The sequence below is a fragment of the Acanthochromis polyacanthus genome, chromosome 12 (genome assembly GCF_021347895.1).
Source record: "Acanthochromis polyacanthus isolate Apoly-LR-REF ecotype Palm Island chromosome 12, KAUST_Apoly_ChrSc, whole genome shotgun sequence".
Lineage (NCBI taxonomy): Eukaryota > Metazoa > Chordata > Actinopteri > Pomacentridae > Acanthochromis > Acanthochromis polyacanthus.
In genome coordinates, this window is record NC_067124.1 from 33,506,947 (window position 1) to 33,522,043 (window position 15,097).

Genomic DNA, 15,097 nt, shown 5'->3' on the forward strand with positions numbered 1-15,097 from the left:
TTGCCATGACTTCATTCAATTTAAGGCTGCACTCTTTTGAACTGCAAACAGTTTCTTGGTGGTTGAGTGGCAGTAATAATGTTGATTTAAAATTCTGTGCAATGCAAACACAAATTTCTGCTATACTTGATTTGAAACTTTAGTCAAGTTGAGACAACTTAATGAAATTGACTTGAAACTTTTGAATTTTCTTTTAGTTCAAGTCCTCTCCTGTACATATTTTAACATACCTGGATGATTTAAGACTGCAGTACCGTAAGCTGAACAAAAATGACACAAAGGACATTTCAAGGTGAGCATATTGTCTTACAAATAAATTCTACTAAAGCAATCAATCTAGGAATATTTTTAATTCTGATTTGGCCAATACTGAACTTATGTATGGAGGGTAGGCTACACGTGCTAATACGATGGATGGAATATGTTATACTCCCGCATATAGCTGAGGCTAGTTATGTTTAAGAATGTTAAAGCTTTATTTTACGAACGCATGGAAGAGGAAAAGCTTGATTCAGTTTTTTCTTATTCAAGCAACCATAAACAAATAAAAATTCATTCATTCATTCATTCATGCTTTGTGAAGCCATTTTAAGTAAGTTGCTAAAGCAAACTGTGTGAGTTTTTACAAGCTGACAATAGGTCTCTCTTACTGAGAAGTTGATTTTAAGTGACCTCTATGGAAATGGCTGAATTACCACAATTAAGTATATAACACTAAAAAAAAATCCTTATAAATAACATGGAAATACTAATTGGAACAACTTAATTTTTGTGAGTAATCGACTTAAAACCTTGTGTTTATGCTACCAATCATTAAGTGGGTGCTAATGAAAAAGCCAGTTCCCCTAACTTGATTAAAAGTTGTCATTACTCAAAAAGATTGATGCAAACAGTTGTGTTCATTTGTTCTGTTGCTGGAAACGCTGCCTGTGACCATTTTCAACAGCGTTGTGAAATGAATGAACATGACCACCACCTTCAACAATTACCTACTCACGTCATACTTCCTGACCATTACTGAAGGCAAATGGTTAAAAGTAGATTGCGTTATAAAACATTAAATGAAAACATGCGAACATTTTTATTGTGACTGTACGTTAACAAAAGAAGGGCGCAGTGGAACTTTTCTCAGTAGCATAAATCTGATATCCATCATCATCACTTTGCGTATCAAATGCTACAGCTGGAGAAATTTAAAAATGTACCTGGCAATTACATGCCGACATTGTTTGCTTTTCTATTCATCACCCTTGCTGCCGTGTTGTGCAGCACCCTCATAAAGCTCTGCCTTAATCCTCAGACCCAGAGCAGCAACAACTGGACCAGTGGACGCCTGCCAGCTCCGTGCTCTCTGGCTTTATCTAACGGAGGCATTACTGGCCCTGTTTATAAAACAACACAAAATGTGTACCCACAGAAAGTGAATACACATACTTGGGATACAGTAAAGCCAGTACTTCCCTTCGAAGACCAATTAATGCCAGACAAGAAGGCCCCACTGACTCAGCACTTTCTTGGACACCCGAGCTGGAAAGCAACGGCGTCGATGGAGGGACCCCCAACGCCTGAGTCAGCCAGGTCGGGTAAAGAGGCTCAAAAATGAGGCACAGATTGTCTGCAAGGTCATTTCTTGCAGAAAGAGCTGCTTAACTAACCGCTGACCAGGTCAAACATTCACAACCACACGCACATAAACACCAAACAATCACCGATCCGCTCCGTTCTGTTAATAATACCCTTTAACTGCAAACACAGAGGGGACAACTGGTGTTTTATTTCCCTCCATGAAGTTTTAACTTGTACCGTGTTTGACAATTCCTCTGGTTCTTCTCAAATGCACTTTTTCCCCTCTTCAAATGAAAATCTCGTGTGCTGCTGTGAGCGTCTACGAAACAATGTCCAAGTGGGTCAGAAAAAAATGAAAATAATGAAAGCAGAGCTGCCCTAAGAGAGATGAAAGGATATGATGAGAAGCTCGGAATAGTTGAGGCCTACAGAGCAAGACCATGTTGGATTTTTAATATGCCCAACTTCTAAATGGTTGTCAAACACATCTAAAACACTCAATAAAACTAGGAAGAGCATTTTCAGCATAAAATTGCTGGCTTTCTAATATAAATTGTATGTAGCAGGGCAGTGAATTGCTATAAAGACAAAATGCTCAAAAAGAAAATCACATGCTGAATCATTTATGCAGTCAATAACAACACTTCATGTTATCCTCTGAAGCCAAGGAAATATGTCCTTGAGAACTTTACTAATCATCGGCCAATCAAAGTTTTTCAGAAAAACATCAAAACCAGCTCTTCAGTCCATATAATCCATAAAACTATTGTAAATGTCTCAAAGCCACTTCATCCCAAAAATGTCACCCCAACTCCACCTCAGCTCAGGGCTTCGAATGCAGGAAATATATGCATCAATCTATCACCGCAATTGCACTGTGACGACCTAAAACTGTGCAGATACATCTGAGCACATGTCTCGGCTGCATGGTCAGTTTACAGCGTCATTGATGGGACACGAGGATTTACGAGTCGCAATCTCCCATAGCCGAGCTTCATAACACGGTGTGGAAGTGATTATGGCCCTTAAGCTCCTGTGACATGGATATCTCCTGGCTCTGCAGCGCTCTGTCAGAGGATCATACTTTAATCTGATTGTAAAGACACTAGGTATGACACAGGCGCCTCAGGAATGTAACCTGTCGTTAATATCAATTACACATGGATTCGATTGCCAATGATCAGGAGAGTTCAGGAACTTGGGCTGCACGTGAATATGTTACTTTGCAAAAAAAAAAAAAGTTCGGTGGCTTAGTTCAAAGCAGGAGTAGTGAAAGCAGGGATTTGCTTGGAGTTGGCACCTTGAGATCAACACTCAAATCAGCTATTTTCTGTAAGTCTTGGAGCTCTCGCTGCTGTTGACAGATTGCTTGCAGTAAAAAGGGAGTGAAAACAAAACTAAAATGGAACAAGTAAAGGTGAAATGCCTCATCAGACCTTTTATTAGCTCAATAATCATCAAATCAACAACACTGAGCAGTGGGGGATGTAATCCTGGGCACATCAGCACCATAAAAAGCCAGAGAGCAGAACTGCCCTATTTTTACAAAATAATTGGCTAACCACCTTCACCCCCAGCCTCCTCAGACAACACTGTGTGGGTTTAATGACACACATCCATACCTGCCTCTGCCAGCTGGCACGACACGGGCCCTGGCAGACTCGGTCTTTGACGAGAGAAGAAGTGGACCACTTTAACCTCACAGCTCTCAATAGCCTCCCATAAGCTCCTAACAATTTCAGCTGGAACTGGGAAAGGACAGCACTCGCAACGTCCAATAGAAACACCAAGCCAGAGAGCAGCTTATGAATTCCAAGTTAGACAAATAAATTCATACATGTTTGTGGTCCAGCTGACCAGGAACTCTCATGCCAACCTTTGGTTTGTGATCATCTAAAGAGGGCGGTACATGAATGATATATCAACACACTCCAGAGTACAGGAAAATACATATGGAGTCAATAAAGGCAATGGCCAAGGAAAGTGTATGAATCTGAAATTAAACCATCAAATTTAAACCTTTCTTTTCTTCATGTAGAGCCAAGGGTTATGTCAAGACAAAGTATCATCTAGTTACATGTTACAGTGAAACAATACAGCTAAATTATTAGCTGAGAGCTGTGTTGGTGGAGAGAGAACAGTTGTAGTTACCTCAGTGTTCTAATGAGAACACCAAAGTAGCGCTCAATGGAGATGAGGGTGATTTCTCAGGAGACATGTCGATAACACAAATGGTTAATTTTACATCATTTCTGCCACTCAACCAAAGAGGCCTAAGACAGGAAGGGATGAATTTGGCCTAAAGTGTGAGACATTTTAGGCCAACTTGTACTTTTACATATCTACCTCTAGCTCATTGTAAGCTTTAAACTTTATACTCTGCAATCACATCTCCAAAATGCTAGCTGCTGCTGCTGCTGTTTCTATTTCTATGGATTGAGTTTTTCATGGTCTTCAAACAATGGAGACTGAAAACTTAGAGGGTCAACCTGGCATTGAAGATAACAATTCTTCAACTACACTTATGGTGAAATTACAGCAAAGTAGGAAAGAGCACGGCCATTCAACCAATTGAGTCTATACACAGATTATAGCAGGAACTCTTGCAAGTGTACGTGGATGCACAAATTTGTCAAAAATTGGCCCATTCTGTAGCCTAGCCACGCTACACCCATGTTTCTGACGGCACAAGGGTCTAGGCACGCTCGACAGGGAGGGAGGCGGGCTAAAAGGTTGTCTATCAAATCACTCTGCAGCAATTGGGTAGGTATACAACCAATCAGGGCAACGAATAGGCTCCTACAGCACCGGAAATCAGAGGATGCGGTAGTTCGGTGAAGCCTTATTTATACAGTCAATGGGTGAAGCTCAAGTATATTACAGACATGTTAACAGAAAGATTATTCAGAGTCGGTGCTAATGGAGCTCAACGACTGTTGTCGTTTTTGTTGTTGACCCTGACAGAGAATTAAATTCGTTGCCGTGGGTTGTCTAGCACGGCTAGGCTAGTTGTTTCCAGTTGTTTCTGTCAGAATCGTCGCGCCTCTGTCGTCACTTAGTTACGCCCGAAATGACACTTGTCCTTTCCGAACTTAACCAATAAGCATTGTCTTCTCAGAGTTTACCACAGAACATAGAGCCCAATTTGTTCTGGGTACGTACACATGGGTTTCTCCCCCAAAAACAGCCCTGATAGAGGTTCTAAAGGGGCAGTTCTTGCGTGTCCCCCCTAAAATGGCCCAAGACAGAATTTCTGTTTTAAAACCCTCAAAGACAGCTCAAAGACATTTGAAATTTTAGAAGGCTTCAGGTGGTATAAAGCCTGTCCCCTCAGTTCTTCAGCAGATCCAACTCCTTCCTGAGAAGAGCTTTTGGACAGCAAAGCTCAATCAGCTAAGGTCCGGAAAAAGGGATTATTTCACGAATTCATCCTGGAGCCAAATAGGTATCATTACAATTTAAATCGCTGTAATACTATCCAATTAGACAAAGAATATAGCAAGTAGGATATTAATATGCATCTCCACAGCCAAGGGTTCAAATACTATATCTGTTCCCTCTTATCTTGCCTGAATTTTAAAGTCTCTTTCTCAGCAAACAGTAATCATATTGTACTGATTATGTCTGACTGTAAAAGCAGAGAAATAGTTGGGGTGTTTTTAAAAGCCAGACTGTTGTAATCAAAAACTTTTAGGTCACTCACTCTTAAATCACTCATTTTTATTTGTGGTGGATGACAGCTAATTTGACCGCAGCAGCATGAACAATCTATTCCTGGACAATCAAGAGCCTGGCAAGCAACGCACATTACTGTATCCACCTGATAGGCAGTGCCAGTCCCTTCTGTGTTTTCAGCCCGAGCTGCACTGGCAACACTCCCAGCTGCACCTTTTGAAGTGCAAGGAATACATGAGCAGCTTTTTATAGCAGCATGAGTTTTAGTTTTTAACTTCAGTGCAAGAACAGATTTGTTTTAACCTTGTTCTGTACATGCATTTTGGGGGGGCTTTTGAAGTTTGGCGATAGTGAAGGAAATGCTACGAGAGAGACAGAGGTGATTGTTATCTTACCCTCCATCTTCCTGAAATCCCTCCAGTTCATCTCTCTGCTCTGCCAGAGTAGACTCCAGGTCCAAGTAGCTTCCATTATGGGACAGCTGAAGGGCACAGTCATCAGCCTAAACAGAAGAAAACACGGTCACAGAATGTATGTATAAATAATGCTTAATAGTAACTTAAATATGAGACATTTATGAGCATTTGATGCTGGAAATCCATTTGTGGGCTCCTCAACTAAATTCTACTCCAGTCCGATCAGATCAAAAACCACATGTCGGCTGAACAATTGGCACTGACATCCAGAGAGACTGAACTCCGGTTTCTGCGAAGCAGAAAAATTACTGTGCCTTTGCTTCAAGCACAGTACACAGTTATACAAGCTTCTAACCACACGGAAATTGCAGTATACAACAGAAGTGACTAGACCCCTGTGCGAAATCGCTTAAATGTTGAATGATTTCAGATTGCATCACCTTTCAATAAATGTGTTATTTCTAACTTGACAAGTACAGTATTTTGTCTTACAAACAATCCAAAACAGACACTTTAGGAACAATTTACTGAAAATACATGGCCAACAGCAGAAATTCAATGCAACAAAAGTAAATATACGCACGCATCCAAGAAAAAGAACCCTTGCAAAGCTGTAAGTCGAAACTTTGCTAAATAACGTGAAAAGAAACCTTATGAATATTGAGAGGACATTCTTTGGTCAGATAAGACCATAATAAATTTGTTGGGCTCAGATGAGGTCTAGCATGTTTGGTGTGAACCTAGCTAAGACAACCACAGTGAATGCATAGTCCCGACAGTGAAGCACGGAGGTTGGTGTGTGAGGATTTAAGGCACCATTAGTGCAAAAGGTATTGGGGAGATAACATTTGTACATGTACCGAAAATGTCTGTCGATATATACCAAATTACTGGCCGACAAGATGACTCCCAGTCTGCAGAAACTTAGCAGAAGAGGAGTATTCCAGCATGATAACCATTCAAAGCACAAAATCCCACAAGAGTTTGTAAAGAAGAGAAAAATGAAAGCTATGACCTGGCCAAGTAAGTCGTCTGACTTGAATCCAACAGAACACCGTTTGGGTAACTTAAGGACAAGGGTAGTGCAAAACAAACCTTCCAGCAACGAGCAGCTGGAAATAAAATGTCTGAGGAACAGCAGAGCATCTCGACAGTATTCTCCATGCCAAGGAGGATTGAGTGTGTCATTAAAATAAGGGTGGATGTGAGAAGTATTGAAAATATAAAAGATTTAAATCTGTTGCACTGAGATCCCACTATGGGGTCTGAATTAGTAATACAGTAAATCTAAAACGTTAGTTTTTAATTTCACACAAGATCAATTATCTTCCTCAGTTCTGTGGTGCATTGTAATCCCACTGATTGGAAACTTTCGCCCTTTAAATCACCATTTCTAAATATGGATGCCTTTTTGGTTTCGTAGATGAAAAACATGTTCCATAAATCATTCCTTATTTTTATGGGTCAATGGCCAAATGTTCAGTGCATTCCAGGTTTCTGTCTAGTCTGTAGTGGACCAAAGAAACTTATTTTATCAGCTCCTGTCAGTGCTCTGCAATGACAAGCTGCACAAGGTTGCAGAGAAGTCATGCGCATTTGAAGCATCTTGGCAGTCTGGTGCCTCTTATCTCTGCTCTCCCCGTCTCATAAACTATCATCACACGAGATGATTTTGGAGAGGAGGTATGATTTGTCTGGTCCTGAAGGGTTGTCATCACCTGACTGTGGTCGAGGAGATGAAGAATGAGGGTGTCTGTTCACTTGTCTAGTTGACCTCCAAATTGGAGATATTAACCTATTTATATTCCGAGTCTGTCAGCTCCACGGGGCAGCGGCTCCAAGACCCAGGCAGAGGACAGGAAAACAAATACCATTAAAAATAGGGCAAACACAGCGGAGAACGGCACTGCTTTGCTCCATCAACACTTATATCTCAACCAACAGCATACGCTACAAATACGCTGCACTCAATGAATCTGTCTTCTCATGTCATGTCAGCCCTCTGAGGCTTTATGAAGCAGCAATCGCTATGATACACTTGCATAAATACTACTATACCTACATATCCCCACACAGGCAGCCCAGCAAGATTTCCCCTCCTAATGAGCAACACATGTAAACATATATGTAACATGCAAAACCATGTGTTTTTTAAATCAAACCAGCTATTGTCAGGTCTGATTCAGTTCAATTTCCTTCCACATATGACAGTAACGTAATTAAATGTGAAGGAAGAACGCTGGGAAAGACATCACGGCTTTAATCTGTCCAGCCACTCTGTATGGATTACTGCACTCAAGGACTGTGTCATATTTGAGAACTGAAACAAAACATGTGGATGGTTAACTTGCACTCTCCCTCCAGCTCCCTTTCTGACTGAGACCCGTCTCTCTGCGTTGTTTTCCACGCTCGGTAAACCAAAAGATTACAGTTGATACAAAAGCTGAAGAGATAATGGAGCTGAACATCATCTTCTCTGAGAGAAGACCAGAGACGAGGCGAAGCACAAGGCCGATGCCACACCGAAATTGCAGAGGAAATCCTAGAACGGTGGCGAGTTTTATGCAGGCAGCGATCGAAAAAGACAGGGCGAGAAAGGAAGAGACAGTAACAGGGAAGACAAGCACATATATACTGTGCATAGTCAGGAGAGAAACAAGTGATTCTCCAGATTACATGGACTCACAGGAAATCCAGGCACGAGGGACCAAGTAAAGCCCACTATTTTAATGCCAATGGCCTGACATGCTTTTGAAACGAAATGTGGGACAGTAATATGAAATGTAGCATGAAGGAGAAGACACACTAAATCATATATTCTGACCAGCGACTGGACACTACATAACGCCCGCACTATCCCGGGAAAATTTTATTGAATTTCTGGATTTTTCCCCAAAAAAGTTGAGTCTCACTAATGTTTGAATTACAAAATACACACTGCATGCCCGTAAGTCAGGAAATAGTTACCCTCAGAGTTGGTTTATCTGCCTTTACTTTGTTGTATCTTTGCTGTTAGTCATTTTTTTGTGATTTTGTGTCAATTTAACTATCTGGAACCAATACGACATCGAAAAAATATTAAATATTTAGCAAATGTAAAAGCTATCATGCCCCAAGTATAAATGCCATCAGCTTATAAACAAAAATCCTACATATTTTCACAGTTCAGTTCATTACTTGTGTAGTTTATACTAAAGCCCAACTGACTGGCTAAGACTATATGCTGATATTGGCCTGCCACATGTATTGATATCAGTACTGGTGCATATGTTTTTTGGTATGCAGCAATATAAACAGTGTTTTTAAAGAGCATAAAAGTAGACAAGGATGCTCAAGTGGACAAATTGTGTCATTGCAACATTGGTCTAGGAAGCAGCCATTGATTAAAACACTAATGTTTGCAGCACATGTAGCAGAGTGTGCACACATGGAAATGCTGAAAAATAAAACCAATAAATAAAAAAAATGCCACAATTTGCAGTTCCTAAAATGGCCACTAGAGACTGGCTTTAAAAGTGAGATAATCTCCATCAACCCACATGTTAAAATATCCGATTTAACAACAGAAATATACATGTTTATGGCCTGGTACAAAAAAAAAACATTTTGGTCTCCATAGCTAAAGTGACATTCGTGACAACTGCACAAGGGGTGAATTTTTAGATTTTTACATTTTATCATATATACTCTTGAGCATTTATGATAAAGGGGTGTGGTTGAGTGACAGGTTGGGACCATCACAGGACATTTGTAAGGTCCACCCCAGCTCCTACCTTTTCACCTCAGTTTTGGCATATCTAGGAGCCAGACACTACAAGAGGACAATGGTTGAAGCCACCACACTAAGCTTTAAAACTGAAGAAATGTATGGGAGTGTTATTCAATCAATATATACAGTGTATGAGTAAATATCAAAACTGCGCAGACAGTGGTGTGGCATCAAGTGTGTCCACAGTAAGTTGCTTACTAGTTTGTGAAATACATTACTGTGAAGTTAAACAATGATCAACAACATTTTTCCTTTGCAATATTGCTCTAACACACTGCCTGTATGTATATTTGTACACAGCATACATATATAAAAAGGATATCTGCTGTTTACGCCTTAAAAATTTGCCTCAGTCCCCAAAAAAATCCAGCATCTTTAAGGCACTAGTATTTAACTCTATGTACATTTAATTCCCCTTTAAATTATACTTCTACTACTTAAATGCACAGATTGGAAAAACAAAGGGGGGAAAAAAAGGTTTGTTCTCTTACAGCTTTTCACTCTGTATCACAACCTGAAATAGACAAAACATTGGGCTGTATTTGCAGCTGTAACCAGTAATTAGCCAACCATGGAAGCAAGAAATGCATTTCTCCACACAAGGTTTTGACTTGCAGACTAAAAGCAACACAAGCAGAAAAGTCAAAGTGAATTACGCAAGTATACTATTAACAATCCCCATGTGTATCTATTCTTCCATGTATCCACACATTCGTCCTCTAATCTGAGTCACTTCAGGTGCTTATTATACAATGAACCTGGATTACTAATTACAGGTATTGCAATGCATAACCAGGCCAGGCTGGCGCGCTTAAATTCCCCTTAATCCAGGAATAGTGCGACCAGATTATCAGAAGCAGAGGCTTCTTTAGCTGTCCCCTGCCCAGGACGTGAACCCACAGTGGCCCTGCGATGGCCAAGTCCAGAGATGTAACCACAAGTGCTCTGCTCACACACTGAGGTCTGGCCTCTCCCTTCAACCACCATACTGTGGTCCACTGACCAGGGAGGCAGTTAAGGCAAAAAGGACTAAAAATAAACACCATGCAATTTCCCATTTAAAACTGCTATCTCACTCCAAATGTCTTTGTCTTCCACAAGGGGAAGACATTTGGAGTGAGATAGCAAATGCTGTGTGAAACTTGCACTTTTGAAACTCACGATAACCTCATAACAACGCCGTTTGGCACGTAGTTCTGTGCAAACATTAGCTGTAATGGACTTTATCAAACAAGTGAAAAGCTTTTGAAGTGGCTGACTGATTCCTCTTGTTTGATCAAGGCAAGGATGCCATTAGTACTCCAGATTTAAAACACACCTGATGCATGAAAGAGAAACCACAACAGCAATCTTAAGCTCCCGTCAAGCATGCAGAGGATGAGTCTGTCCACGGGTGCATTCTTCTGAAAGGAGCCCTCTGCTGAGACAACCCTCCAAAACGCAGAGACCGGCAAAACCTCAACTCTGCATGACAATGTGTAAAAGAATTCAAAGGAGCTTTGACAGGCATGAAGTAGGAACCTGTATTTTACAGCGTTTAGCATAACTTCTCATTTACCATAGCTTCTCATTATGGGACGAAAAAAATGCAGAAAAACAACTGTCCCAAAAATTTGGAATCAGTAAAGTGAGAGTCCGTTCTCTGATGCGAGGCCACCGAGCCACAAACTACAAAGCACTGAAAGAAGAAAGTCTATGAAGGAGTACTGATCTATTGATTTGCGTTGGCAAAGCTGCATATTTGGAATAAACCCAGCAGATTTTGGGCAGCATGCACACTTGCAATGCATTAGAAAACTGAGAGGCTGAGTCAGGTAGTCAAAGTTTCCATACACACAAGCAACAGAAAAGTTTAGATAAGATGCTCCACGTGCACATTGTGTGGATGCATTTTGAGTTGTTTTTCCACCACAAACTGTCTTCAAATGAATGTTCAATTACCATTAAAGCCTTGAGAAGACTCAGCAGTACTACTCCAGTACCACAGTACACTGCATACTGAGTTATGATACATGCTTGGTTTGGCATTTTCCAAAAGGCCACAGGGTGGAAAACTGACTTCAAAGGGGTTCTGCTGCCCTGACAAAGCTGTTGCTACACAACAATTATTTATGGTGTGACTTCTTGTTGCTATAAAAATAAAATAAAATCCTTAACAAAAGGCTTTGATGTTTAAAATTTCTCTCTTAACTGATGCTTGAATCTGCACAGTGGTGAAGCCAAGGTGCCATCTCATGCACAGCCCAATCCAACACGCACTATAAACAACAATCACACGCACATGCATGTAGAGATTTTCCCCCTCTTGAGACTGCAGACTGAAACTGACAGCGACAGCCCAGAAACAGCATATGCTTGCTGTTCTGACTCCCTTGGCACCATGTGTTAGCAGCGTACTATTTATATCAGGTTGACCTCCGCTGCAGCGACGCAGCTCAGAGACAACAGGTTTGTTGTTTGAAGGGATTCGCAGGGTCACACTGGAGTCACCTCTTCAAACGTTGGAGGGTGTGAATTTAGAGAAGCCCTCGTGCAAAGGTGATGATAGAGTTGTCATCCACCTGACTGGTTTTTGTTTAATAACCACCAAATCTCACTAATCAAGCCCCGCTGCTCCCTCTCTGCGCTCCAGCTGGCCGGCAGCTAAACTCAAACCAGTTGACTGTGCATCAGCTCTTTGTTTGCGTTTTTAATACTCCCTCTCTCCTTCCTTTCTCGAACAGTGGAAAGCATCCCCGTCCCATCCTGCTGGTCAGACTGAGTGGGCTGCAGAATGAGAGCCAGGCTTGTGGTGATCCACAGCATCCTGAGGCTGCTGTGACTTATCTTACCAGCTCCGTTCAAACAAGACGGAGCACCACTGATCTGACAGAATGAAGAAGGCCCAAATTAACTTCCTATATATGCGACTTCCCGGCCAGACTGAGATAAATGTTCAATAAAAAGACTCAACTTCAGCTGCTTTGGCCTCTGCTGCTTTGTTTAAATTCAAAGGTCAGTGACATGGGGCTTTTTGAAAACGTGTTTTGATGCGCACGGTCTCATCAGAAGGCTGACACAGACATTTCTCAAGAGATATGGCCTTCGGAAGAGAAGAAAAACAACTGAAAATGGGTGTCAGGTTCACATTATTTGTCACTGGGCGATTCCAGTGTACAAAAAAGGCACAAGCAGTTATTCCGGGCCATTTAAATTGTGGATCTTGGGAAGTTTTGCAACCAAAACAACCCCGTAAAACAGCTGGGAAAAAATAAAGACTGACGTGATGAAGCTGACCAAAAAGAGTGCAGTTACAGCAAAACACATTTGACTTTCGACTAAAAATGCAGAAAACAGTAAAAACATATTTGTTTCAGAAGATGTATTGAGATCTAATTCAAAACTACAGATCTCATCAATCCAAGTGTCGGGTGAAAAAAAATCCTCTTCTATCCCTCAAGAACTGACCAACTGAGCATTTGACCCCAGCTCCTCTACTTGGAGCAGAAGTGGTTTCCTACATGGAGCGTAAGCGTGCCCATTCACGATGCCACAAATGCAAAGTATGCCCTCTTTTCCACAAATGATTTTTCCTTTGAGAAAAAGTTTGCGAGTCTTCACTTTGAGGCAAAACAAATGGCGTAAAGCTCGAGCAAATTTTGAAAAAATATCTCCAGTCTAGTTAATGAACAGGTAGAAAAGCAGGTAGAACTGAGAGTGGCAGTTGATGTAAACATTAACTGATTCCATCCCCTTTTGTCAAATAATGGGTGTCTATTTCAACCCAGTGTCACCTGGAGTAACCAGATATCCCACAGTGTTATAGTAAAGTCTTCTAATCCTGGCAGTGTACATGGAATAACTGTTTAAACACACGTTGATGCTCCAGCCCTTGCTCATTGGTCCATTAGTTTTGTTGGTGGTTACCCCATCAACAAGGTAATTATTAATAAAGGTGTGTTCTAATTTTTACCTATTTGAAACAAACATGACTATAAACACCGCTGAGACATTAAAAAGTGCATTTCATACCTTCTGTGGAGCTTTCAGCAGCCTGTGGACTCCAGCAATCTGATTGATCAGAGGAATATCCTCCCTGAAAGTGTACAGAGGTGGTCTGGTGGGTTCAGGGAAATTGGTGCTGTTAAATGGATCAGTATCATCTAAGAACTGCACCCTGCATATAAAGGTAGCCATGGTGCATCCATGCAAAAACGCGATGATGTTGTTTTCAGAGCATCAAAATAGTGGATGCGACACCAAATCCTCTGACAGACAGCGCAGCCCCCCCACCCCTCTTCCTCCTCGGGCCAGCAAAACTACCGGCAGGTCTTCTGCAGTAGCACAATCCTGCAGCCTGTTATCCTTGGAGCTTTTCCATTTGTTTTCACGCACCGCGGATGAGTCGGGACAGTGCGCACAACAGTCCAGAAGCGGCAGATCCAAAAGGCGGAGAAGGCGCGGTTAAGTGAGCGCAGCGGCGGCAGTATCCAAGGGCATTGCGGGCGGTTGAGGTGCTGAGGCAGACTGCGGACGGGGGACTGCTACACTTGGCGCCTGGTCTGTGAGAGCGATGGGAAGCGGGCTCCCTCCTCATGCAGAAACTCTGCCAGGGGACACCGGAGCCAGACCTCAGCCGGCCCGACGCAGCTCGGATTACAGGCGCGACTGCGGCCTCCAGTGGGGGGAAAAGGCAAACACACGGAGAAGGATCAGCACTGATGCTGGAAGTGAAGTGTGACGGTTCAATGAGTTTTGGTTACAACTCAAGCGCTGACAAACACACGGCACAGAGACTGTAGATAGTAGATACAGTTGTGCGCAAAATGATCCATGCGCATGCCCAGTTCTGATTTACAGTGATTTTCTACTTGAGCTTTACGTTCCTTCTGGCTAGAAATGGCATAAACACGTGACAAAAGACAAAAGTTTGTTTCAGAGATGATTTTTGACGATAGTAATTTGATTAATATATCACTCTTTAAAAACAGAGTTTACAAAGTGATTTACAGACAGACGGGGCAAAAAAGAGAAGGCTCTGTACTGATGCTGGAAGTGAAGTGTGACAGTTCGGAGGTCTTTGGTTACAACTGAGAAACAAACTGTGCAGAAACACTGTAGAGAGTAGATGCAGCTGTGCGCAAAGTGATCCATGCACATGCCAAATTTCAATTTTTGAGAATTTTTATTTGACCAATAAATTTCTTTTGGCAGGAAATGACAAACAAGTGACCAAAGACAGTAAAACTTTGGGTTAGAGATGTGAGTGGTGACTTTTAACTATAATAATTTGATTAACGTAGCACCTTATAAAAACTGAGCATACAACTGCAATTTGATGAAACAGTTAATTATTGAATAATGGCTTGCAGTAGAATAAAATCTGTACTGTTTAATACTGTAACAGTATTTCCTATAATATACTGCATTGTGTTGCCACTGTGATCCACATTTACTGTAACCATAATTGGCTGTAAATTACAATATTGTCTCTTTTTAAATTTATTAATTGAGTTTCAGGTAAATATCAGAAATAACTATGTTTCTTTATTTTTTATAATTAAGAATTTAGATTGACCAACACTCTTCGATATTTAAAAATGCAAAAAGCTTTAAAATCCACAACACAATAAAGGATAAAGCAAGTTATATTTTCATGGGCTGGGAACATTTATTCAAAGGCAGTAATGTA

At 41.3% G+C, this 15,097-nt stretch overlaps 1 protein-coding gene across 3 annotated transcripts in view; it reads right to left on the minus strand.

Moving 5' to 3' along the window:
- The window catches only part of fhod3b (formin homology 2 domain containing 3b), a 121,431-nt gene extending 107,308 nt beyond the window's left edge, over positions 1–14,123 (minus strand). The window contains exons 1-2 of one of the 3 annotated variants that reach the window (XM_051956556.1): positions 13,438–14,123; positions 5,637–5,743 (exon numbers count right to left, since the gene is read on the minus strand). In XM_051956556.1, coding sequence (XP_051812516.1) covers positions 5,637–5,743; positions 13,438–13,602 — 272 coding nt within the window. In that variant the 5' untranslated portion in view covers positions 13,603–14,123. The remainder of the gene's footprint in view (positions 1–5,636; positions 5,744–13,437) is intronic. The other 2 variants (XM_051956557.1, XM_051956558.1) reach the window with 2 other exon arrangements.
- Between the last annotated feature and the right edge of the window lie 974 nt (positions 14,124–15,097).